This window comes from Amphiura filiformis, chromosome 2 (assembly GCF_039555335.1).
Source record: "Amphiura filiformis chromosome 2, Afil_fr2py, whole genome shotgun sequence".
Classification (NCBI taxonomy): Eukaryota; Metazoa; Echinodermata; class Ophiuroidea; order Amphilepidida; family Amphiuridae; genus Amphiura; species Amphiura filiformis.
In genome coordinates, this window is record NC_092629.1 from 32,443,905 (window position 1) to 32,471,555 (window position 27,651).

A 27,651-nucleotide genomic window follows, 5' to 3' on the forward strand; every position below is an offset into this window, starting at 1 on the left:
TACTCTAAACAAAGAAAAGCACTAGCCTGGGCAGCTTTCTGGAAACTGGAACGCTTTTGGAGAAGCCCATCCCTGCCAATCGAAACAACAATCAAGCTGTTTGAGACAACTTGTGTTACTGTCTTTTATGTACGGGTGTGAGTCATGGGTAATCACCAAGGACATGGAAAACAAGGTCAATTCCTTTGCAACATCTTGCTACAGAGTCGTGTTAAACATCAAACGTGAAAGTTAGTATTAAATAATATATGATAAACAAAATTATAGAAGGATAATATGACCAAATACATTTGTAAGATATGTGGCTTTTCACCGCTTTTGGGTTAGGTATAACACTTATTATCACAAGAGTTCTGCTTTTAATAGTAAAGCAATGAGTAATGATGGTGAAAATAACAACCAAACCTACACAGTAGGTGTAAATAGGATGTAAAATCACATTATAAAAATAGTTCAGGCATTTAGGGGCACAGTGGCGCAGTGGTACAGGCTCTACCTCGCAATCGGAGGGTTGCGAGTTCAAGCCCCGGCGGTGCCGTCGCGTTGTGCACTTGGGCAAGGCGCTTTACCTCACTTGCCTCTCTCTACCCAGGGGTGAAATGGGGGAGCTGTTAGGAATATTGTCCATTGAGCGCCGCCCAATTAAGGTATGAGCATGCCTTGGGTATTGTATGGCAGCTGGCATATTCTAATGACAGCGGAATAAATGTAAAACGCTTTGATACATGTGAAAGGCGCTGTATTAATGTCAACATTTTTATTTTTTTATTTTATGGAGTAAGAATTACAATAACAAAAATGTATTTAGCCCGAGTGATAGCATAAGGGGCTGTGCAATAATTATGAGCCCTGGGGAGGGTAAAATTTGGGGGGAAGAAATTTTTGGCGAGCCGAAAGGGGGGCAAACAATTTTTGGCAAGCCAAGGGGGGGGGGCAAGCGATTTTTGGCACGCATTCATGGGGCGCCTTTTTAATAAAACGCTCTAAAAAGGCTTAGGAAAACAGTACGGAAACGCTTAAATATAAAAATTTTCCTGCTCGCTGCGCTCGCAACATACATCTAGACCACTTAAAGTTTGTAATTTGGGATCCCAAAAATTTGGCATGTTCCAGGGGGGGGCAAAGAATTTTTGGCGGGCTGAGAGGGGGGGCAAGCAATTTTTGGCAGGCCGAGAGGGGGCAAGCGATTTTTGGCGAGCCGTTTGGAAATTCTACCCCCCCCCCCCCGGGGCTCATAATTATTGCACAGCCCCTAAGCATTGCACGTACATTTGAAACGAGTTTAAATAATGAGCAACATATGTTGCTATGGCCTGACAGCAAATGTAGTGTAGTAACTATATAGGATAAGGCACTCACCATTAGATATTGTTATGTTCTTCGGAACAGCAATATAATAATACATAAGATAATAATACAACTGGACGATCTCTTTGACTTGTAATGTATCACTTCATTTATTAGCATATGTTCTCATGTTCGATACCAGATCAAGACGGACTTCATTCACGGTTGTTTGATGTGATCATTTATTAATTTTTCTTACAAAACATTATTATAATGTTCAATTCTAGACCTGAATAATACCAACAGCTATCACACTAATAAACTGTATATACACATTTATTTTGTAGCAATTTTTAACATAGAGTTTCGTTTCTATATCAAATTATTCATCTTTTTCTGCTTTTTGTGGTAATTTTAATTCTATAAACTGTACATTTGTGTGCAAATTGAGGGCGCTATTTACATATATCCTAAATTTAAATTAGCCAAATAATATAAGTTATACCATGCATTTCATGATAATTGTTTTTTAAATTTTCTTGTCATTTGTAACTCTGTTTGCTGATGTTCTAATACCATTGTACAAGTGTTCACCCCTTGTAAAGATGCGAACAAGATTTTGATAAATAGTGCCATCAGTGTTCAACTTTTCTTAAAAATGAATCATAAATGCATAAAAATGAATACAAATGCCATCAAACAACCGTGCATTGCTACAATCACAGTCTTATTTAAAGTGTTGTGCAAATTAGTTACTTACTATTACGTCATACGAACATATCAAGCTAATTAGAGCAGGGGAGTTGAGCAGACTAGGCTCATCTCTGATTGAGGATCTGATAGGGCCAAGGCTGCTCAATGCCAAGTGAGGACTCTAATCTAGCTAGGGATTAGAGGAGAGATCATAAAATGAGCAAGGTTACTCACTATCAATTTGAGTGAGAGGTGGTCGTAAAATGAGCAAGGCTGGCAGGCTGCTTATTGCCAAAATGAGGACTCTAATCTAGGGATTAGAGAGAAGAGAGATCGTAAAAGGACCAAGGCTGCTCAATGTCAAGTGAGAGGGGTCATAAAATGAGCAAAGCTGCTTATTGCCAAATGAGGACTCTAATCGAGGGATTAGAGGTAGGAGAGATCGTAAAATGAGCAAGGTTGCTCAATGTCAAGTGAGAGGGGTTATGTTACATCACACTGGATTAGAGTAGTGACGTGTGGGAATACTACCATTGACTGGTTCATTTAATGTGCTCTGCTCTAATAGAATTTTGGTGGGACAGAACAATATTTAAGGGAGCACAAAGACCCTGGAAAAGATGGAAAAGGTCTTTTGGTCTTAAGTGGGCAGCCCTGTAGCCAGCAGGTTCGCCCCTGCACTCCGTGCATCCGGGGTATACATGCTTGTCGGTGAACTTTAAAAACCCTCATTTGCATCTCATTTCGCGAAGTTTTAGTGGAAAAATACCCCTTTTTTAGCGATTTCGCGAATTATTTGCCCTTCGACAATACCCCTATTTTCGCTCAAATGCGAACGATATTTCTAATATACCCTTTTCTGGCAGAAACGACGTAGGCTGCTCGATGAAAATACCTTTTTTTCAATTTCGCAAACACGTGTTTTGAAAAAAAAACACCTTTTTTGTGTGTTTCGCGAATCGCGTTTCTTCATCTGAAAACACCCCTTATTTCGCAAAATTTTCGACGAGCATGAATACCCGCGGATGCACGGAGTGCGGGGGCCGGGCCAGAAGGATTTCGCAGGGACGGATAGGAGGGTTGCGGATTTTCCAAATGCAGAAGTTTTCAGAAGAAAATCTTGCAAAAAGTTCATGATTTTGCTTACATGTCTTATGTTTTCAGGTCTTATATTTACAGGTCTTAGTTAAATTACAGGTCTTAGTTTTACAGGTCTGAGTTTCACAGATCTTATACATGTATTTACAGGTCTTATGTTTACAGGTCATATGTTTACAGGTCTTAGTTTTACAGGTCTTATGTTTACATCATATCATGTCGCGAAGTTTTCAGGATAAAACACCTTTTTTGAGCGATTTCACGAATTTTTTGTCCTTTAACAATGCCTCTTTTTTCGCTAAAACGTGAACGATATTACTACTATACCCCTTTATATATATATATATATATATAATGCACACGGCACACGCGGTTGTATGCGTCGTATAATAGATGTGATGTGATGTAAATGTGCGCCGAACGGAATGATGAAACTGAGACGAGTTGTGCACCGGAGTTGTGCATGGATTCGTAAACTACGATGATTTACACGTGATTCGCTGATGAAGACCTTTTTTAATTTCGTGAACAAGTGGTATCAAAGATGACCATTATTTTCAGTTTCGCAAATCGCCTTTCTTTATCTGAAAATACCCCCTAATTTCGCGAATACGGATACACAGGAACCGGGATTGCAGGATGATAAATCGGTAGCCGAACCACCGCTGCATGAATCACTTCCAGAACAGGTCCTGGTTCGAATCTTCATTCCACTGCCACATGTCTTACTGCAAGTACTCCACGAACCCCATGACATCCAGGAAGCTGAGAATAAAATTAATAGAATTAATTATGCTTTTCAGTTGTTTGGTTTATCACAATTTGGACTCATTCTTGTGGCCAATGCAAAATACATTGAGTGTGTAAATACAAGATGGGCTATGATTATGCTTCTACTTCTACTTACGACAGCTTCGCGTGTTGCAGGATGATGAATCGCTAGCCGCAGCTGTATCCGAATAACTGCATGAACCACTTGGGCAAGTGTTGAGTAGGTGCCCCATGCGCCTCCCATAACTGCCGGAGCCTCGTGGCATGCGCATGGAACCTGAATTTAAATGTAAAATATAACAATTATTACTAGTATGTTAAAATTACTATTATATTAATACTTTTATTTCTTTTATACAAATGATACACACTTTTTGATCCATGCATACTAGGGTGAATCTTAAAAAAAAAAAATTAATGGGCTACCCTCTCATTTGGTACTTTATGGTTAAAAACATCGCATGGAAAAAACACATTTTGCACAAAATTTGCTGTTTACTTTGCCTGGAATAATTTTTAAGTAAATATTACAGCTTGAAAAACAATAAGGACAACAGGACGAGCTGCTATTTCTAGTATTTTTCTGTAATCTATCATGAGTGTTTTTGAAGTTGACCATAGGTTCCCCCTTACGGAATGTTACGTCACAATTCTGTATTATTATTCAAGGTTGTTACGTGTGTCTATTCTGTCATCGACCTAATAACAGACACGCCCCATGGTACAAACAAATGTAAGTTGTGGAAAATCGTGTTTATGACAAAAAACATTTTAAAAAGATACTTTAAGGTATTATTTTGTTGGTGTCTATATGGTATATCATACATATACATGTGTTGCGGTCAGAAAGGCAGCAATCTTTTGTTTGACCCCTATCCACCTGGCATCTAGAATCCTCAAAACAGCGAGCTTTTGTGGTTAACATCAGCATTAACTTAAAACAAGTTGCCACATACTATCCTAACCTGTTAACCATACAGCTGCACTGAATTGAAGCTCACTTGCATATTTTGCCATGGGAGGGGGAGTAAAATGGACGTAACTTTCAAAGTATTAGGAGAAGAACCCCAGGTGTTTTTTATTGTATTTCTTTTTTTCTCTTTCATTTGACACTATCGGAGGGTTATAACTTCGTGGCATTTCGAGATATGCCCATTTAAGACCAAATGGTTAGTCAGTTAGTAAGCTAGTAAGTAAGCTAGTAAGTAAGCTAGTAGCAAACACTGATATAGGGTGTTCCCGCTATGCGGTCCACCAAAAATCACTTACGACAAAAACTCGAACAGAACCTGGTTCGAGTCTTAGTTCCACGACCACATGACTTACTGCACGTGCTCCACGAACTCCATGAACTCCATGACGCTGAAATGAATAGAATAAGTGGTGATATTTCTTTGGGTTATCACAATTTGGACTTTTTCTCCGGCTATAAATGCAAATATTCTTTGAGTAAGTGAATACATGACATCGGTGGGCTACATTTGTAAATATTTTAATTTTGTTATGGTCGCTCAAATAACCCAGGCCCAAATCTCCTGCTTCGAGTTCACGTAACAATAAACACGCAAACACACTGTTTATCACATAGAACACTTATGATTATTTATTAATTAGTACAGTTATATGGCTATCAATCAAATCCTTATACAATATTACAACAACTATCAAAATTATTACAAAGAATATCTTTAGCTATATTTACTTTACCAAGCCTGGAGATCTTGATTGGCTGACTTTCTGATGAGATTCCGTTGATGGTCTCAGTTCTTGATTCAAGATCCGGCAATGTCCAAGATCCTGTCTAAAGTCTGAAGTCCTGATGACTATATTTTCACTATCCTAGCTGCTATGCTAGTGTTCTCCAGGTGGTCTTCTGTGTTGACCATAAACTCCTCTCTCGGAGATCTCTTGAGCAAGCTTACTGCTCCACTTGACAGATAACACACTATGTTAGTCCAGCAAAATGTCACAGTTCTTTGAGTCGACAAAAAACGAGCACTAATTGGCTCTACTACCGCCTTTGGCGTGTTTCCAACACGCGCACAAGAACCGCGAAGTTTGAAGACATAATAATGGTAACTTTGTACCAATACTGGCTAACATAAGTTTTACAGAACCCTCTTATAACTCTAGACTGCTGTGCCAATCATTATTTTCATCCCCAGGCTTTACACACCATTTCTTAGCATTCTAGAAAACTATTTATGGTAAATTACAACATTTCTTAAGATATCTCATTAGATCATCACAAGCCAATCACAGTCATTAATCTGTATAGAACATTACCTTAACACAAACCAAAACAGATTAATTGTGTACTAGTACTGTACTGTACCATGATTATTGGCACCGTGTCAGCACTCACTACTGTGGTAATCATGACCAATATAGTATTATCCAAATGTTTCCAGAACTTTATCCATATTACTAGATACTAGAATGAATTTATTCATCACTTTAATCATTAGCATTCCAGAACATTCTATGAATCTCCAGAGTTTTCCAAATTGGAACAAATGGAAATAAATATCAAAACAAGTGAAAATTAATGTTTGATGACAAAAAACATAACTTTTAATGAATATTATTGGATTATTTTGGGGGCACATAACAATTACATTTACGGCAAATTTGTCTATTGCAAGATGAAGAAGCAGTAGTCGAACCGCTGCATGAGCCAGTTCCAGAACAGGTCCTTGTTCGAGTCTTAGTTCCACCATCATATGTTCCACTGCAAGAACATTAAACCCCATGACCCCCAGGAAGCTAAAAAGTGACGAAATATCATGCCATTTATTGTCAAATTACTACAACTTTCCCCCAAGGTACTTTTTATTTATTTTATTACGATTTCTACACTTCTTAGCCCGTCTCTATTATTGGCTTATAAAGTACATCGCAGATATACAACTTTTTACCCATGCATACAAGCGGATGCTTAGAAAAATATGAAATATTATGTTGGATATGTTATCTCCAATTTTTATAAAAAAACAACATTTTGAATATAAATATAATAATGTATTTTTGCCGTTGGCTTTGTCAATGTTCACTCAAGACAAGTTTGCGTATTTGCAGCATGACAGATCAGTAGCCGAACCGCTTCATACACCACTTCCAGAGCAGGTCAATACTGTATGCGCATTGATCATCATAATGCGTAAATACATTACTAATAAACTGATTATTATTTATTCATGCATGCAAAATGATGAAATGCAGAATAAGGGAAGTTATTAATGCTCAAATAGTAACAATGTGGGCAACGTTTGGGTGTTGCACTTATGTGCTAATTATGCGCGTTTTAACGCGTATACGCGTAACTGGTCGTAATAAAACATTGTCTCTCAAAGCGTCGCCTGTCTCCACAGTCATTATTTATTGTCATCACGAACGATTTATGCACAACGGATTTCGGAAGAAGAGAAACCGTCTGACATGTAATCATAAATTAGTAAGACATGATCACTGATAAGCGATCGCTCTTCAGGTGACACTACAGGTTATATACCACTAATAGGCCTGGGCGATGTATGGAAATACGACGAGGAACTATTTGTTTGAGTGGCATCTGAAAAGAATGCTTTAAAATCACTGAAATTGACCAAATTATACACCCAAAAAAAGTTCATTTTTGGTTTTGATGCTTCGAAATGGTGTATTTCATCTCATAATGTGACATTTTTGTTGTAAATTTACAAAAATTCATCCGCACGGCATCGGTTTTTAGGTAATATTCTTTGAGTAAGTGAATACATGACCATTGGTGGGCTACATTTGTGAATATTTTAATTATACTTACATGTACGGCAGTTTTGTGGGTTACATGATGACATCTCAGTAGCTGAACCGCTGCATGAACCAGCTTCAGAACAGGTCCTGGTTCGAGTTCTAATTCCTGTACCACATGTTCGACTGCAATAACTCCATGACCCCCAGGAAGCTAAAAAAATTACGATATATCTCACTAATTATCGTCATATTACTAAATTACTACAACTTTCCCCAATGTGCTTTTTATTTTAATTTCTTCAAGTAACGATTTCTACACTTTTTAGTCCGTAAAAATGGCTTATAAATGACATCTCAGAAATACAATTCTCGATCCGTGCATTCATAGAGGATACATTGAAGAATATGGATTATGACGTTAGACTATCTCAAACTTTATAGAAACTGACTATTAAATATTAATATAATAATGTGGGAAACATTTGAGCGGTGTGCTTAATGTTAATTATGCGCATATTTTTAAGGTTCGGTTAGGCACCACATCGAATTTGATTCTATAGAACTATCGGTACCCTGTTAGGTACCGATGACTCTTAACATCACTCCCAAGAGATGTAATAAATTGTATCAAGCATAATAATTAACAGTTGCACAGTGCCATTGTTTTCATTAATATAAAAACGAATGTACTGTACAAATGTTCAGGGTACAATAAAAAGTGCCATCGGTACCTCTTCGGGCACCGATAAAGCTATAGGACCAAAAAAGATGTTGTGCCTTACGCGTACGTATGATGACATCATAGTGCGTATGATACGCGTAGCTCGTAGTTCATTATGAAATAGTGTGACTCAAGTCGTCGCCTGTGTGTGTGTGGGGTGGGGGGTGTGTGTGGCGGGGGTGGGGGTAATACTAGACGTTTGATTGATACACGCCTACATGTTACGAAATGAATATTCAAAATGCATTTTTACTTACCCACAGGCCTACAAGAGTAATGAGTTTCATCAGAATTATCTCCACAGTCATTACCATTGTCACACAATAATGCATGAGGTATGCACCTGCCACTTGTACAACGGAATTCGGAAGAAAGACAACCACCTGACATGTAATCATAATTATGAAGTTGCTTGTGAAAATCTTAATTGGGGGGTCGTCCATAATTTTCGCCATTTTCCCTTATGCACAAACCGTATGTAAATTTTTACCCCACTCCCCCCTTCGAGTTATGCACAAATAAAATGGCGAAAATGGTGAGTACTATACTGATAATCGGCGGATACCTTAATATTGGTGTATGATGCCACACTGGTAGCGGAGCACCCGGGGGTAGCACCCACTATATAAATCAAAATTAAACTAAAATGATCTGAAGGTCTCCTTGCAACTTTATTTTATTTTTCCCCCCATGTCAGATATACTTTCGGATAAAATTAGCACCTTTCATTCCCAGTGGAATTCGCGGCATTTCTTTCTCGGTCAACGAGACTTCCATAATAAAACGTAAAAAATAATATTGCTTGTCAAATTAAAGTCCCATTCAGTGATCCCAGCGAAAGTGTAAAAAATTAAAATTGTTTATAAATTGCTTAAGGGATCTAAAATGAGCGTTTATTGCGTTTCGACAGTATTTTTTTGGGACATGAGAGCACCTCAGACCTATCGAATTGCATTCTGAATACGAAGCATGTCTTTCTGATATCAAATAATTTTCATTTTTGAAAATCACAATATAATACAAATTTTATGACAAATTATAAAAATTTGATATTTTTCAAATTTTTGATATATAACAGTCCTCGAAGTAAATTATATAAATCTAATGATATATTCTTAAAGTGTATGTAGCAGGGAGGAAAAGCCGACGGTCAATTGAAAATTTTGACCTTTCATATTGAAGATATGGATTTTTTCCCAAAAAGACCTAATTTTTGTGGGTGTTTTGGGAAAAAAAATCCATATCTTCAATACGAAAGGTCAAAATTTTCAATTGATCGTCGGCTTTTCATCCCACCTACATACACTTTAAGTATAAATCATCAGATTTATAAATTTTACTTCAAGTACTGTTAAATATCAAAAATATCAATTTTTAATGATTTGCCATAAAATGTGTATTCAATTGCGAATTTCAAACAATCAAAATTATTTGACATCAGAATGACATTCTTCGTATTCAGAATGCAATTCGATATGTCTGATGTGCTCTAATGTCCCAAAATAAATACTGTCCAAACGTTCATACCCCAGCCCTTAAAGGTGAAGGATAAGTCATTCAAATTATCAATATTTATTTTTGAAATGAAAAACCCTATTCAAATACATGTAGCTAATTTATATACTGTCAGTATTTAAATTACAGATTCAGGTAAAATGCCTTATTTTGTCTTAAATGACAAAGGTACCAAATTCTGAATTTTGACGGTTTTTTACCTTTGTCCGGATGAACAAATCACTGAATGGGGCTTTAAGTGTCCGAAATCAAGGTGTGCATCCTTCCTTGCATCACAAATTTGTGAGGAGTCCGTCGTTCTTTATTTTTGTTTGGGTGGGTATCGACTAGGTCTCAGAAAACGTGTAACCCAGAATTTAAACCGTGTTTGACGAAGGAGAGACTCAAATCATTTATACCAACTTTTATGAATTTTCTGTTGAAATTAACGTAAAAGGTCCCTAGCCATGAGTACGGGTACGGGTACGGGTCCGAACCCAAAATAGGGTGCGAGTACGGTACAGGTCTGGAACCATGAGTACGGGATACGAGTACGGGTATGGGTACAGAAATTAGAATTCGAGTACGGGTACTGGTCTCAGTATGGGCACAGGTACGGGCCATGGGAACAGGAACTGAAATTGGGACTCGATCAAATACTTGTATGGGTCCCATTATGGGTATGGGTATAAACAAAGCTATTGTTATTGGTGTAAACATTTAATTTATTGGCAATTATATCTTGCTGTAAATACACACTTTGATAAATGAATAAAACTAGATTCCGCACCAGAAATTTATTATGTCATAATCATAATACAACAAACATTTTAAATTGTTATGTGTGCCATGAGTTGCTGAGACATTATTATTGCTAAGAAGTACTCTCATTTACAGAAAATTGTACAACTAGTTTTGTGGAATTAATCAAGTACAAAAAGAGATGAAATATTGGTGGTCTTAGTGGTGGCATATTTTGGGATGCAAAAATCACGCAAGTGAAAAATGTATGTCTGTATATTTAAGTTTAAGTTATTAGTGAGTGTTCAGGGAGGGTGGGTGGGGGCTGGAAAATATGTAGGGGGTCATAACATTTTTGAAGGGGTTAAAAGTTAAAAAGTTTTTTGGCACATAAAGGGGGGATGTTAAAAACTTTAGCAACGTTAATCCTGAAGCGAAAAATACAAAATAGCCTGAAATTGAACATTTTTCACACGCTGCGCACGGAAATGTATGAAACAAGAACAAAAATACATGGGAGATGAGGGTGTTTGATCAGCTTAATGTATTTTCTGTCAGAGATAGTGTTAAAAATTCAGGTTTGTGTCAGTTCCTTCTGGTCTGCTCTATAAATCACTAAAAAGCGGCAATATTTTTGTTCTTCTTTAGTGTTGACATTTTACAATAATGTTTTATGTAGTACAGATTATTATCACAGTATTTTGACAATTTTATATTTTCTTTACAATTTAAAAATCATGTTTCATTCCAATCCTAGGCGGCGCAAGCGGGGGGATGGGGGTAAACATTCCCCTAATTTTTTTCCATGGGGGACATCCAAAAATCCTAATGGAAGAAATTGATCTTAATGAAGAAAAAATAGTGATAATTACCCTGTGCATCTTCTTTTTAGCACGTCGAAAAACACCGTAATTGAACCCGGAAACAGGATACAATTGAATATATGAATACAAAACCCACCCAAGTCCATACTGTGGCAAAATTGAGTTCAGCATGGGAATTTGTTGCTATGCATAGGCCTGTCATATGTATGAAAAAACAACTCAAATTCATCCACTGTGTCTATTGAGCATGTGAAAAATAGCATGTATGAAAGAACCACCCAATCCATGATTTGAGTCTTGTAACACATTTATTGAATCCAATCATAAATGAATGGTTTATTAATACTTGGTTGCATAAACATGCTTGAGCTACAAAATGATAAAACATTTCCACAATTCCACATCCTTTATATCAATGGCATGGGTACAATTTCATTGCACATGAATACAAGTTCATTGATATGTTTCCTCTGTCCTTTGATGTTGAATGATACATTATAATGGGAGAGGGGTCATCTTGTACATGGGCACAAAGTCTTTTAAAAACATTTGAAAACTTATTTAGTAAATAATAGTACTGAAGAGCAGGATTCTTAAATTTTGTTGTCTCGGTTTTCTGCTCAGTGACCTACTTTATCCGTCTTTATGGCCTGTGTTGGTCTGGTGGGTGGGAGTGGGGTTTTGCTGGGTGGGTTGGTTGGGTTCAGGTGGGCCGGGGAGGAGGAGGGTAAATCCATGTGTCTGATAGGTAGGGGTCACTGAGCAGATTTCCATCTTGTAATAATGTAATGATGTGTACATCCATATCGGGAGGGTGGGCTTGTCGGCTGCTGCATGTCTCTCTTTTCATTTGTTGGCCTTGGGTGGATGCCGGACTCGTCCTGGGTCCCGGTCGCTTGGGGTCGTCACCGGGTTGCCTGGTTTGGGAATGTTTTCTGTATTCCTTCATGTAGGCAATGTGGCTTGGGGATGATTTGGAGTGGCCTCCACGTGGCATGGGTCTGGTTTTTGTTCCTGGCTGGTGGGTGGGGGAAGACACGTGTGGTGGCTGGCGGGTGCATCTTTGTAATGTGGATGTACACACAATGTGTTTAAACAGTGCAATAGTATATCTTTTTATGTAATTGCCCCAATGGGTTGGAGGAGTCACACCTTTTGGTGACAGTGTCTTGATGCTTCTGACTCTTCCTGGCTAGCCCATTGGGTCTATTGTTACTTTTGTTTCCTTTTGTATGTATTGCGTAATTTTACTTTGGTTTTTGATGTATTTTTAGCCGAATTTGTAAAATAAAAAAAAATAAAAAATAATAGTTTTGTACCTAAATATGAGGGGGTTAAAAATTTTGCAGGTCCATTAAGAGGGGGTCAAAAAAATTTTGGGTTCACGAAGAGAGGGGTTAAAAATTTTAAACATGAAAAAAATATTTTCCAGTTCCCCCCCTTAAAGTTTTTCTGAACTGTCCCTTATTTATCTCAAAACATCAATTGGATCTCAAATTTGATCCAAAATTTGTATATTTAAACTAATTGTCCATTTTCGACATAAGTGGAGCCTTTCATGCACATCCCCCGCACACATCCACCAGATTATCCATTAGCTTAATATAATTATTATCATTAATTTTGCACATCTGACCGGATAATAATATCCAAGTTTTAATACTTTGCCTATAAGCTCCGTTAAATCCTAAATTTCTGTAAACATGGTACGGTAAAGGAACACAGTTACACAAGCCCAAGTACATGTGGCGAAAAGTGCTCCCCGTCACATTATCATGTAGTTCTTCGTGTGAGCACTTGTACATGTAGAGGAGTGTATTCTGAAATGATGAATAAAAGCTATGATAATAATATTAAACATGAAAACTTGAAATTCACCACAACAGACAATTTCTTTCTCTGTGTATAGCATACATGTACATTTTGTGTAGCCAGTGGGCACTGTGTCAGATTTTCCTTTCTGATGTCCCTGGGCCAGGCTAAAATTTAGGGCACTTGTTATCTGGATCCACGTGTTACTCCCCACCCAACCCTATCCATGTAACCTATTTGTTTTGATTATGATCAGAGGACTGACAGTGGGATTCATGAGTGGAGGTAACATGCATCTGGGAAGTGAGAGTAGATCTACTCTCACTTTCCATCTGGGAAGTGAGAGTAGATCTACTCTCACTTTCCTACAGTGCATGTACTATATTGTACCCGTACCCATGGGTACGTGATTCGGGTCCCGGGTCATACGTACGGGTATGGGTCCCAGGCCATGAGTACGGATACGAGTCACAGTCCATTGGTACGAGTACGGATCCGAAGTCAAAATAAGGCGTGAGTTCGGGTACGGAGTCATGGGTACGAGTACCAGTACAAAAATTGGGACTCGAGTATGCGTACGTGTACGCGTACGGGTACGGGTACTAGAATTCTGCCACATGATCGAATGCAAGAACCACACGACCCCCATGAACCACAGGAAGCTAAAAAATAACGATATATCGCGCCAATTATCGTTAAATTACTACAACTTTCCCTTAAGTACTTTTTATTCCAATTTCGTAAAAAAACGATTTCTACACTTTTTAGCCCATCTTTATATGGTGATTTAAATGGCTAAGTTATAGGCTAAATGACATCTCAGAAATATGAATTATGACGTTGGACTATCTCAAACTTTATAAAAACTATTGCTTATTAATAGTGGGGAACATTTGGGCGTTGCACTTATGTGTTAATTATGCGCGTATTTTTAAGGTTCGTTTACGAGTACGTATGATGACATTATGGTGCGCCGCTCGTAATTCATTATAAAATTTGTGACTAAAGACGTCACCTGTGTAGGTAGGATGTGGGTGTGTGTGTTGGGTGTGGGAGTGTGGGGATAATACAAGACGTTTGATTGATACACGCCTACATGTTACGAAATGAATATTCCAAATCCATTTTACTTACCCACAGGCCTACAAGAGTAATGAGTTTCATCAGAATTATCTCCACAGTCGTTATCACCGTCACACAACCATGAACGATTTATGCACCTGCCATCAGGACAACGGAATTCGGAAGAAGAACAACCACCTGGCATAAAGTAGTAAAATACATCTAAGTGATCGCTATTCAAGTGGCACAATTATGTAAAGGGTACGTTATCCGTAAAGTCCTCTTTTCACAAAGTTGTTTTTTGTTGCTGTTCTTTTGCATTTTCTCAAATGTTGAAGCAACTTTGGGATAAGAATATATGGATAGTGACATCATCAGAATTGCTTCAAGGAACTCCAAAATTGCATTTTTCTTCTGTCTACTCTCGACCGGTCCATGCTATGCGTCTCAGACCTCCGTGCGGAGAAGTCAGTGGAACTTGTGATGAAGGAGGTGTGGGTATCTTGGAATACCTTATGTATCGACATGCAGTCTGGTCTCAACCTCCTGGTAAAATTTGAAACTTAGTCACTTGTACGGTAGGGGTAATATGTAAAAATCGTTATTACACTTACATCTTTGTGTAATGCAGGGTGACGAACCTCTAGCTGAACCGCTGCATGAACCGTTTCCAGAACAGGTCCTGGTTCGAGTCTTAGTTCCTCTGCCACATGATCTACTACAAGAACTCCACGAACCCCATGACCTCCATGAAGCTGAGAATAAAATTTTAGTATTAGAAAAATGTTTTGTTTCTTGTTTTGTACTTTTCTTCTTTTGTTATTTCTCGTCAAAGGGCTTTAGGATGATCAATGATTATAAACAGACCAAATTTAAAAATGAACTATTTTTTTATTCTTACTTGCAAAAGAGGGGATTAATTAGAGATATTTTAACAACTCACAAAAAACAAAACAATGATAAATATCTGCTATAAGTTTCTGTTGTGTTTACATAGTAACTGATCCCCCTTTTAATATCAGAGCATTTGGTGGATAGATTTAGGTGCAAAGTTGGAGTGAGGTCCACGGATGCAATGGTACTCAAAACGTCAAGCAGCATTTGAAGCTCATGAAACCTAGAAATGGCACCAGTTGCGTAATGAGGTGAAAAGAGAAATTGAGAAAGCTAAGGTGAATTATAATAAAGTTGCAACAGGCTGAACCACGTAGATGGTATCAACAAAATCAAGTGTTTGCTTAATTCAAGCAATTCTGATCTTGACATGCACATCCCAGGAGTGGATAGGGCTAACCACAAGGCAATGTCTAATGCCATCAATTCCAAGTTTGTGAGCGTATCCTCCCATGTAAATCCTTTGAATCATTCTGAGCTTCCAACATTTTTGCCTGCTGTGAAACCTGCCCCTGTTCTTTATCCATGTGATGTATATAGAGCTTAAGAGAGTTTTAAAGAACCTCAAAATTAAGTGGCCCGGATGGAATTCCTCCCAAAATCATAAAGGAATTTGCTTATGAACTGAGTTGCCCTTTAACAGATGTTTTGAATTGTTTTTTTGAGGAGGGAATTGTGCCACACCAGTGGAAATCTACTATTGTTGTCCCCATTCCAAAGCAACACCCGCCCAGCATTGATAAAGTGAGGCCTATATCATATTCTGATATTTTTTGCTAAGGTTGTTGAATGGTTTGTGGCCAAATGGATTGTGTATGATATTGAAGCATATATAGATATTAATCAATTTGGGAATGCCAGTGGTATATCAACATCTCATTACCTAATCAATCTTGTGCACACACTTTTCTTGGGTTCAGACAAACGCAACAATGAAAGAACGGTAGTCCTCGCGGACTTCTCCACAGAATTTGACCTGGTAAATCACAATATAGCTGTTGAAAAGTTGATTGCATTGGGGTCTGGGGCTATCGTTCCTTGGTTTGCAGTTTCCTCAATAATCGCACACATTGTGTGAGATATAGCCAAACCATGTCTGATTACGCCCCTTGTGTGCTGGTGTTCCTCAAGGTACCAAACTTGATCCCAGCATTTTCCAGGCTGTCATCAACGACGCTGCACAAGGTTGCAGTTCTCATTACTGGAAATATGTCGACGATCTCACGTTCGTTGAGAACCGTGCGTGTAGTGAGAAAGGCAACCTTCAGTCTGATCTTGATGACTTCTTGGACTGGTCTGTAAGTAACCATCTGAAACTCAACCCTGACAAATGTCAAGCCATTCAGATCTGTTTCATGATAAACTCACCTTCTCATCTTAATCTGAAGATTTAAGGGCACCCGCTACTTTAGCTCACTGTATCGCTTTCGGGAGCGTAATATTTTTACACGCTAACTCAGTGGCAATAACAAACTAATCGCTAAACCGCATAATTGATTTTACACTCACAATTTTATAAGTCACGAAGATGTTAGGGGCTGTGCAATAATTATGAGCCCGGGTGGAAGTGTAAAATGGGGGGCAAGAAATTTTTGGTGAGCCGAAAAGGGGGGGTCAAACAATTTTTGGCCAGCCGAGAGGGGGGCAAGCGATTTTTGGCACACATTCATGGTTCGCCTTTTAAATAAAACGCTCTAAAAAGGCTTAGAAAAACAGTCCGAAACGCTTTAATATGCAAATTTCCCTGCTCGCTGCGATCGCAACATATATATCTAGACCATTTAAGTTTTGAAAATTGGGAACCCAAAAATTTGGCAGGTGTAAAGGGGGGGGGGGTTTTGGCGGGCCGAGAGGGGGCAAGCGATTTTTGGCAGGCCAAGGGGGGGGCAAGCGATTTATGGCGGGCCGTTCGGAAATTTTACCCCGGGGGGGCTCATAATTATTGCACAGCCCCTTAAAAGGTGGCTTTTCTATAAATTTTCCGAAGACTCTTGAATCATTACTGTTCCATAAAACTATATAATTTTGCATATACTAGATCAGGTTAAACACATTTACGTGCAGACGTTTCGATAGCTACCAGCTATCTTTCTCGATGCTACTGTTGATGTGATGATCGTTGAACAGCTGTTGTTAATCGCTGCTTGGAAACGGAGTTGCCAGACGATTTCTCCATAGACAGGTCGGAACTTTAAATCACATCATCCCTATATAAAAAAATGGGGTAGTTCCCACACTGTTAGATAGTAAAGACGAAATTGTCACGGAAGATCAGGCAGGACAAAGAAGAGGAGGAGAAGATAATTAAATGTGCTCTAAAACAAAGTGAGGTACCCGGACTAGGGTGTGGAAAAGGCAAGAGCAAAATGGCCACTCCTAAGCAAAAAGAAAAGAAGCCTAAAGACGATAGCGAGAAATCCAGATAATTGGTGACCTTTCCGTATGTTGAAGAGGTGTCCAATTATGTTGCCAGAGATATGAAATAGTATAAATTGAAACCATGAAACCCCACAGCACATTAGCAATCTTCTTGTCCATCTAAAGAGAGCCACACAATTCTAGGGATGTCATTTACTCGATCCCGTGCAAAAACTTTGATCCTACATAAATAGGTGAAACTTAAGCAACTAAGGACCATGCGGTTCGCTTTGTAACTCAGGAAGTCTAGAACTTGTCATTACCAGTCTTGACTTCTTGTGTTCCTAAGCCAGTTTGAAATAAAGAAAGAGTAAAGATATCAAAATAATGAAATAGTTAAGACAACTTAAGATCTCAAGAACGTATGAAATCTGTTCAATTTTTACGGCATCAGTATTTTATTTGTAAGCCCATCCACTTTTTTTTTATCTTGAGATCCTATTTTTATGACTTAAAGTCAGGAACTCACGAACTCAAGAACTTACGCACACGCGCATGAGTTCACGACTTATCGACTTAAAGTCAAGAGGTTCGGAGACTCTATTTCTTTATTGCAAACTGGCTAAGTCAGGAACACAAGAAGTCAAGACTCGTGATGACAAGATCCTGACTTCCTGAGTTACATAGCGAACCGCATGGCCCTACGTTACTTCCATAGAAACTGGTAGAAAGTTCGGTAAGCACATTATACGAAAATAGAATTGTCGCTACCAATATCCGTACAAGAGCCAACAGGAAAGCATCCATATTCATATCATCAATTGGGAGAAGGAAAATATTGTCGGTAAAGAGAGTGATAAATACACAAGAAAGAAAGTAAGGCACCAAAATGAACCGAGAACTTGTTGACGGAGAAACCAACTCCATTGACAGGCAGCGATCAGCAACAGCTGTTCAACGATCATAACATCAACAGTAGCATTGAAAAAGATAGCTGGTAGCTATCAATAAGTTTAACCTGGATTAGTATGAAAAAATAAGCAGTGTTCATAAAAGTGGATCTATTGTTTCGTACAAAAGGGTTCCGCCATTAAATTGGTTACTGAATTTGTGCTTTTACTTACGACAGCTTTGCGTGTTGCAGGATGACGAATCTCTAGTCGAACCAATGCATGAACCACTTGGGCAAATGTTGGGTAGAACGTCCCATGACCCTGGTGACATGGCAGCTGAATATAAATGAAAAATATAACACTAATGTTTAAAGAAATTTTTAAATTCCTGCATATTACTGCATTTTCTCTGACATACTTTTTATTTATTTTATCACGATTTCTACATTTTGTTGCTTTAAATGGCTTTAAGTCCGTCTCTATTGGGATTTGACCATCGGGGATGAAGTTTGGAGAAATCATTCTAAATATGGTCCATGTATCAGATATGATGGACCATCTTTCATGAAAGTAATAATTCTTGGATCACAGGTCCCAGTGTTTCTAAATGAAAGTTGCCTCATTTTGCCGATTTGCCAATTTTCGGCATGAAACCAAATCATGTATTTCTATTTGAAATTCTTCTTCTTCTTCTTCTTCTTCTTCTTCTCCTCTACCTCCTCCTCCTCTACCTCCTCTACCTCTTCTTCTTCTTTTTTTCTTCTTCCTCTTCTTCGTCGTCGTCGTCGTCGTCGTCGTGTTCTTCTTCTTCTTCTTCTTCTTCTTCTTCTCTACCTCCTCCTCCTCCTCCTCCTCCTTCTTCTTCTTCTTCTTCTCCTCCTCCTCCCTCTGCTTCTTCTTCATCTTCTTCTTCTTCTTCTTCCTCTTTTTCTTTCTCTTCCTCTTCTTCTTCTTCTTCTTCAGCATAGTGAATGGTGAGCATTAAAAATAACTCACGACAAGAACAGGTCCTGGTTCGAATCTTAGTTCCATTGCCACATGTTCTACTGCAAGTACCCCACGGACCCCATGACTGCCATGAAGCTGAAATAAAGAATTAGTGGTGATATTTGTTAACTCACCAACTTCATCACAATTTGGAAATTTTCCCCAGGCTAATGCAAATATTCTTGGTGTAAGTGAATACACGACCATTAGTGGAATACATTTGTGAACATTTTAATTACACTTACGGCAGCTTTGTGTATTGCAGGATGACGAATCAGTAGCCGAACCGCTGCATGAGCCACGATCAGAACAAGTCCTGGTTCGATTCTTAGTTCCAGTATCACATGTTTGACTGCAAGAACCCCACGAACCCCATGACCCCCAGGAAGCTAAAAATAAAGAAATATTGGGCCAATTCTGTGTTGGTTTAAATGCGTACTTCTATACGCACTTGTCGGCTGCTACATGCGTCTCTTTTTACATAGCGAGAAATAAAAACCGAACTCTATTCAAGTGGAGGTCATTTCCGATCATCCCCAAATCACATGGTTTAAGAATTGGGCCATTCCATTTAAAATCCACACTACCCCTGTGGAAGATTTAGCTAAAGTCTTCCACAAAGGGAATATGAGTTTTGAATAGAATAGACATTTGGATAAGTTCCATTTGAAATACTATACTCACTCCAGTTGTGGAAGATATAGGAAATGTCATAATACAGGGGGCGTATGGGTTTCAAAATGATTAATTCTGACCAATTACATTTGAAAAACATACTCCCTGTATGGAAGATATTTCCAAAATCTTCCACAGGGGTAGTGTGGATTTCAATTAGAATAGCCCAATGTTCAATGCCCAATGCCCATTTGACTTGGAGATGAGTGAAGTGACCTCCACTATTATGTAAAAGGAGACAGATGTAGCAGCCGACAAGTTCATCCTTTTGGATGATTTTCGATCCATAAATATGATATAGGATGCACTGACAAAAATGAAGTATGATGTTGGTCTGTCTCAAACTAATATAATATAAATCACTTAGTTTGGTCTTAATCCTGGACGTATATAAAGGTATGCATATTTGGAATGACACAGACTTGATGAATCCATCTATGAGATCAAATTTAAAATGCTCAGTTTTGGAAAAAAATCCCCAATACCGTTTTTTCTTACCCACATTTTTTTTAATACAATACTATTAGCAAACATTTTGGGTTAACACTTAAGATCTCTGTCACCCACCTCTGCACAGTATTTTTTGTGGGACATGAGAGCACATTAGATATCGAATTGCATTCTGAATACGAAGAATGTCCTTCTGATATGAAATAATTTTCATTTTTTGAAATTCGCGATATAATACAAATTTCATGGCAAATTATTAAAACTTGACATTTTTGATATTTAACAGTCCTCGAAGTAATTTTTATATGAATCTAATGATATTTAGTTATAGTGTATGTAGCTGGGACAAAAGGCCGACGATCATTTTGGGAATATGCGTATCTACAATACGAAAGGTCAACATTTTCAAATGATCGTCGGCTTTCTTCTCAGCTACATACACTTTAAGTACATATCAGTAGATTTATAAATTTTTCGTAGAGGACTGTTAAATATCAAAAATAAGAAATGTCGATTCTTAATAATTTGCCATAATCAAAGTACATTATGTAGCTGTGACAAAAGGCTTCGACCAGGTCTTTAGGGGGAAAATGTGTATCTTCAATACGAAAGGTCAAATTTTTCAAATGATCGTCGTCGGCTTTTCCTTCCAGCTACACACACTTTAAGTACATATCAGTAGATTTTTCAAGTCTGATGTACTCTCGTGTCTCACAAAAAAATAAAAAGGTTTTGCAACAAGTTTACAAACATTTCATTAAACAAGACGGTCGTTAGTACTTGTTTTTAAAATGTATCTGGCTCGATTCGTTCTAAATTTTGCAATATTTACACTATGATACTCTCTTGAACAAACACTTACCAACACCGGTACCACCACTACTGGATCCGGAATTAGTTATATCGCCTTCTGCTGCGTTGGAACGACTTGTTTCATCTTGATCTATATCAGCTAAAAGCTGTATTACTGCAACAACAAGCATAGCAAAGCCCAGAAACATCTTGCGCTAAAGTCACAAGACTAATGCCCTGTTCAGAATAGCCTAGGATATTTTCGTCCGTCTTCACTCTATGCCGAACAGCAAGTTACTGAAATCACACAGAAACTTGCCACAGAAAACTCTTTACAAATCGGTACTTAGCATCATAAAAGCATCATAGCTACTGTGCATTCAGTTAACTTAGACTGGCTGTTTTTGCACGGTTGTTTGGCATGTAAAACTACGTCATTTTTAGGAAAAGGTGAGCACTGATGAGTGATGACGTTATTTATGTTAAATCGTGTTTTCATCTTAACAAGGTTTAGGCACTGGTATAATGGCATTAAAACACCAGAAAAAGAGAAATAAATAGCAAAGAAATTTTCACAAATCTTGAAATGTTAGGCATAACTTATATCATTTGGTTAAATTAAATTTAAGATATATGTAAATAACGCCCTCAATTTGCACATTATACAGTTTATAGAATACAAGATACCACAAAAAAGCAGAAAAAATGAATAAGTTGAATAAGATACGAAAATGTATATTAAAAAGAGCTGGAAATATATGTACAAAAATAGTGTGATAGTTGTTGGTATTGTCCGGGCCTAGAACTAAACATTATGTTTTGCTAGAAAAATTAATAAAATGATCACATCAAACAACCATGTTTGCTGAACCATGAAATGGTATCAGCCTATAATAGTGTATGTTACGTACTTAGTGAGTGTTCAGAAATACTTCGGTGCGGGAGGCTGGAAAATATGTAGGTAGCTCATAAAAAATTTAAGTTCTGAAGGGGGGGTTAAAAAGTTTATGAACAAGGGGTTTAAAAAATTTGGCACGTAAAGGGGGATGTTAAAACTTCCGACGTCACTGATTCCAATCATAATTGATGGTTTATTAAAACAGAATTGCATATAAAATGATTATGAGCTACTCGGAAAGTATTTTACATTTACAAAATGATAAAACATTTCCATAATTCCATATCTTTTATATCAATGACATGGGTACAATTTCAATATACATGAATAAAAGTATTAGTATCATTAATATGTTTCCTCTGTCCTTTGATGTAGATTGTACATTATAGGGGGGGGGTAGTTTTGTACCTAATATATGGGGGGGAGGGGTGTCCGAAATGTTTTGGGTCAATTAAAAGGGGAGGGGGTCAAAAATATTTTGGTTTACGAAGAGGGGGATAAAACCATTTTAAACATGAAAAAATATATTTCAGTCCCCACCAAAGTATTTCTGAACACTCCCTTACTTACTAACTTACTTACTAACTAACTGTCTAACTGACTAACCTTTTGGTGTGAAATGGACATACCTCGAAATGCCACTAAGTGGTATCAAATGAAAGAGAAAAAAGTAAAGACAAATATTTCTCCACCAGGCGGGTGACACTCATCATAAGAGTCGGGTCAATATTCACATGGGTTCTTTTCATATCTCAAAATGCCAAGAAGGTATGACTCCCCTCCTCCCGAGTGGTGTCAAATGAAAGAGATAAAAGTAAAAATATAATAAAATAATTTTCCGCACTGGGGGTGACACTCCTCGTAAGACCTGGATCAATATTGATATTGTGGGTCCTTTTCATATCTGGAAATGCCAAGAAAGTATGACCCCCGGGTGGTGTCAAATGAAAGAGACAAAAGGACAGAATATAATCAATATTATTTCCCCACCGGGGGTGACACTCCTCATAACACTCTGGCCAAAATTCCTATTTTGGTGCTATATCACGAAATCCCAAGAAGGTATGACACCCCCAGGTGACAGTGGTATACACCATATACTGCCAAAGCCCCATGGTTCAGCTATGGCGCGGTGATCGCTCTAGTTTTTCAACACTTGACAAAGTAGCGGTAAGTGTGAAAAATCGTGAATGAAATGTTGCTAATATTGTTAGTATTTTTCCGTTATGAATTAGGCACGTCATGTCAGAAATATCAAACAAAAGCAAATAGCCAGCCAAATGTCTACCTTTGCATTTTATTCACGTGTTTAAAGCATATCCATTGGTTGCTTTTTATGACAAAGGTCTATGACTAATTCGTGTAAGTTTTGCTACACAATTGAAGTATGTGGTTTGACAATAAATGAAATTGAAGCATGGTTTGACACCAAATACTTTGCTTCGACTAATTTCTTTATCATTTTTCAACGTACGCAGCCACCATATTTTGTTTGCCGTCTCGTGCTTGTTGTTTCATACGCCATTATGTCAAAGGTAGCCAATTGGCCGCTTTTTTCTTTTTTGTATTGGCTGTATTTATTCATGTATCTAGCTGGAAGGTAGCCAATTTGCTGCCTTTTCGCTTTTCGATGACGTCATATAAACGTAACTACTCCCTATTCTAGAAAAATACAGCACTAATGTTTGGGGATTAAAGAATATTATCCTGTTTTGCCAAATGAAACATGGCTAAATCCTAATCCTTTAGTTAGTCCTAATTAGCAATAAAAGTCAAATAGTAATATTTTTTCCAATTTTTGGAAATAAGGGCCGAAAACATACATTTTTAGGGTGTTTTTCGAATGCTGTAACAATCAAGCCCAAAGACTTGTACTAAGACAGTTTATGCATTCTAATATTTGGAAAAGACATGTTTCATTCTTATAACCAACCATTTAATTAAAGTAACACAAAAAAGTGAAGATTAGAGCAAAATTTCGACGTATAATATATAATACTCAAGATTTTGGCTCTTTTTTCAAGAAATTAGTAAAATAGTGAACTTTTTCTTTTATCTCCAGTTAGGACTTAATAAATGACTAGCGGGTACCCGCGCTTCGCGCGGGCCCCCGCTAGATGAGTAAATGGGAGCGGTTAGTAAACGGGATCGGTTAGCATAAACGATGGAAATGGTAATCATGTCAATTGGTATCGCTTTTAACAGCTCAATTATTACGCGGTTAGTGATGTGGTAGGCCTACCATTTGTTGCCTCTACTTTGCAAACGACGTTCTTTCTTTCTTACTTTCCCGTTCTTTCTTTCTTGCTTTCCCGTTCTTTCTTTCTTGCTTTCCCGTTCTTTCTTTCTTGCTTTTCCTTTCTTTCTTGCTTTCCCTCCCTTTCTTTCTTGCTTTCCCTCCCTTTTTGTTGCCTCTACTTTGCAAACGACGTTCTTTCTTTCTTACGTTCCCGTTCTTTCTTTCTTGCTTTCCCGTTCTTTCTTTCTTGCTTTCCCTCCCTTTCTTTCTTGCTTTCCTCCCTTTCTTTCTTGCTTTCCCTCTCTTTCTTTCTTGCTTTCCTTTTCACTTTCTTTCTTGCTTTCCCTCACTTTCTTTCTTGCTTTCCTTTCTTTCTTTCTTTCTTTCTTTCTTTCTTTCTTTCTTTCTTTCTTTCTTTTTCTTTCTTTCTTTCTTTCTTTCTTTCTTTCTTTCTTTCTTTCTTTCTTTCCTCTTTCCTTCCCCTTTTTACTTATTTCTTTCCCTTTTTTCTTTCAGTTTCTCTCTTTCCTGCGTTCCATTTCTCTTTCTGTTTCTTGCTTGTTCACTTTCTTTCTCTTTCTCTCTCTCTCTCTCTCTCTTCTCTTTCTTTCTTTCTGTCTGTCTATTTCTTCTTTGTTTTCGTTTCTCTCTCCTTTCTCTTTCTTGCTTTCCCGTTGTTTTTTTTTCTTTCTTTCTTTCTTTCTTTCTTTCTTTCTTTCTTTCTTTCTTTCTTTCTTTCTTTCTTTCTTTCTTTCTTTCTTTCTTTCTTTCTTTCTTTCTTTCTTTCTTTCTTTCTTCGTTCTTTCCCTCTTTCTTTCCCTCTTTCCTTCCCTCTTTCCTTCCCTCTTTCCTTCCTTTTTTCCTTCCTTCCTTCTTCTTTCTTTACATAGGCATAAATCCCGGGATGAGTAATAAATTCCTCAATATTTCGATAAGGGGCATGATCTACTGAATCACCTCCATGTTGACGCATGTATGTGGGTTCCTTTATATCTTTCGTTCGTTCTTGTTTTATATGGGTTTCTGTTTCATCAAGTAGGCCTATAGCAACATTGGGTTTCAAGAAGGTTGAGTTACATATAGCGTAAATTCCGGTGTTGGGGTGGGTATAACCCCCCCAATGTTTTGATAAGGTCAATGGTCCGTACAATCACCCCAAGTTCACACATGTATTAATAGATGTGGGTTTCTGACAAAATTAACCTCATTTTGGCCAAACTAAAAGTGCCAATTTTTGCGGCCTTCGTGCGAATTTGTTCCACTTTTGCACAATATAATTCACCAGTAGGCCTAATTAGCTTGCCATAAATTATTCTGTCGCCAAGATGCTGGCTTCACTGTAGGCCTATTGCAAGAAATTGATTTAAACGGACCCATCCCCCATGCCATGTCAAGAGAAATCTACGCCATTGTTAATGTTGCCAAAAGATGCCGGATTCACTATTAATATGCCTACTTCAAGAAATGTTTTCATCCCTCCCCTAATGTCAAAAAGAAATCTACGCCACGGATATTTAGCGGTTGCGGTTTTATACCATGCTATAATCTGCTAATAATGTCCCACACTCCCCATCGAAATTCATCACAACATGACAAACGAATAAACTCAAATTACTTTCCAATACCGTATATATGCCTAGGCCTACCTTGAATTTAAAATCTTCGGAAAGTCATCACAAAAGAAGTTTCCGAAAGTCATAATTTGCATAAACGAATGCAGTTGATTTATTATTATAGCCGTTGCGGTTACCATGCCGCATAATGCCCACTCTCCGTCGAAAGTCACCACGAACGGATAAACTAATATCACTTTCAAAATTATTAGATCACTTGGACCATTTATTTTCAAAATACGTAACTTAAAACCACCTTTGTCTCAGCCATTAATTTGTTAGTTCCGTCTAAGAGATGTGATATTTTCCGTCTTAGATGAAACTGGAAGTTTTGTTACCATTAGCGCGTCGGGAAGTTGCCACGACCTGTGCGTAATCCGCGTATAGCAACGCAGCAACGGACCGTAAATAAGCGGGCCACCATTGGTTGATCTACCGAATAAATCCAAATAATTATTTGTATTTATTAATTTATCTATCTATCTATGCATTTACCATTCATCTGGAAATGCTAGAACTTATTTATTTATCTATTTATTAATTTATAATTTATCTATAATCTCCGAGATGATACCGATGAATCGATCAGTTCCTCTTCAAAGTATCGATTATCGGCAAGTTCCTCTTTAATAGTATAGATAAGGATTGAGCTATGTTCCATTTGGCAGAACTTGACAATATTTTTTTAATCCCAAAAAATTAGTGCTGTATTTTTCTGGAATGGGGAGTAGTTTCATTTCGAGGCCAATCCCCTCCCTCCCTGCCAGAAACGTAATAATGAAATGTTGACATTTTGGGTCGTATTATTTAAGGGGATCGGATAGCAACATTTGCACACTCAGTATGTTTGGGGACATGAGATAGCACATCAGATACATCAAATTGCATTCTGAATACGAGGATGTCCTTCTGATAATTAAATAATTTTGATTTTTTTTTTGAAATTGGCGATATAATACAAATTTTATGACAAATTATTATTTTTGACATTTAACAGTCCTCGAAGTAAATTTTAGAACTTTTGGAGAACAAATGTATATTTTCAAGACGAAATGAATATAAAACGCAATTTCAAATTTTCAAATGATAATAATATCAATAGACCTAAGAATTTTTATGCAATTAACTTTAAAAGAATAAAATGATATCTTTTGAACACAAACAAACAAGAACGAAACACATTGTATAAATATATGTAGGTTCCACATTATGCTAGAAATTCCCTTGATGTTTGAGCAAAGAGCTGGGTGCTCCCCGATAATCACTGTCAACGGCCCTGGCACATTGTCATCATCCCTATATCTTCGTGTCAAAATTGCAGCGATAGTAGGGCGAATCCACTAGTTCTTCAACAGACGCATGGCCATTTTGTTCGAGATAGGCCAAGCGACTCAAGCTAAACACACCACCATGTACGATAAAAAGACACGTTTCATTTCCACTACGAATGCCGCGTTGCCATTCATCATCCGAAATGACTCATTTTACGATCTGCGCATGCTCATTATCCTCTTTATCGTTATTAACTCAAGAAAATTCGAATTTTTTTTTTTTCGATTCCTATATCTAGGAATAAATACCAGTAATGGCGGTCTTTTCAAATCATAAGCTCTTGTA

The 27,651-nt window shown here is 37.7% G+C and overlaps 1 protein-coding gene across 1 annotated transcript; it reads right to left on the bottom strand.

Annotated features, from left to right (window-relative positions):
- Positions 1–1,432: 1,432 nt before the first annotated feature.
- On the bottom strand, positions 1,433–21,726 carry LOC140146095 (uncharacterized). The gene is made up of 11 exons (XM_072167849.1): positions 21,355–21,726; positions 19,613–19,756; positions 19,377–19,463; positions 18,612–18,716; positions 14,850–14,990; positions 14,308–14,433; positions 8,560–8,685; positions 7,652–7,792; positions 5,119–5,211; positions 3,986–4,126; positions 1,433–3,843 (listed from the first exon to the last, which is right to left on the bottom strand). The coding sequence occupies exons 1-11, from the start codon at positions 21,491–21,493 to the stop codon at positions 3,659–3,661; spliced, it is 1,428 nt and encodes a 475-aa protein (XP_072023950.1). The 5' UTR covers positions 21,494–21,726; the 3' UTR covers positions 1,433–3,658.
- Positions 21,727–27,651: the final 5,925 nt, after the last annotated feature.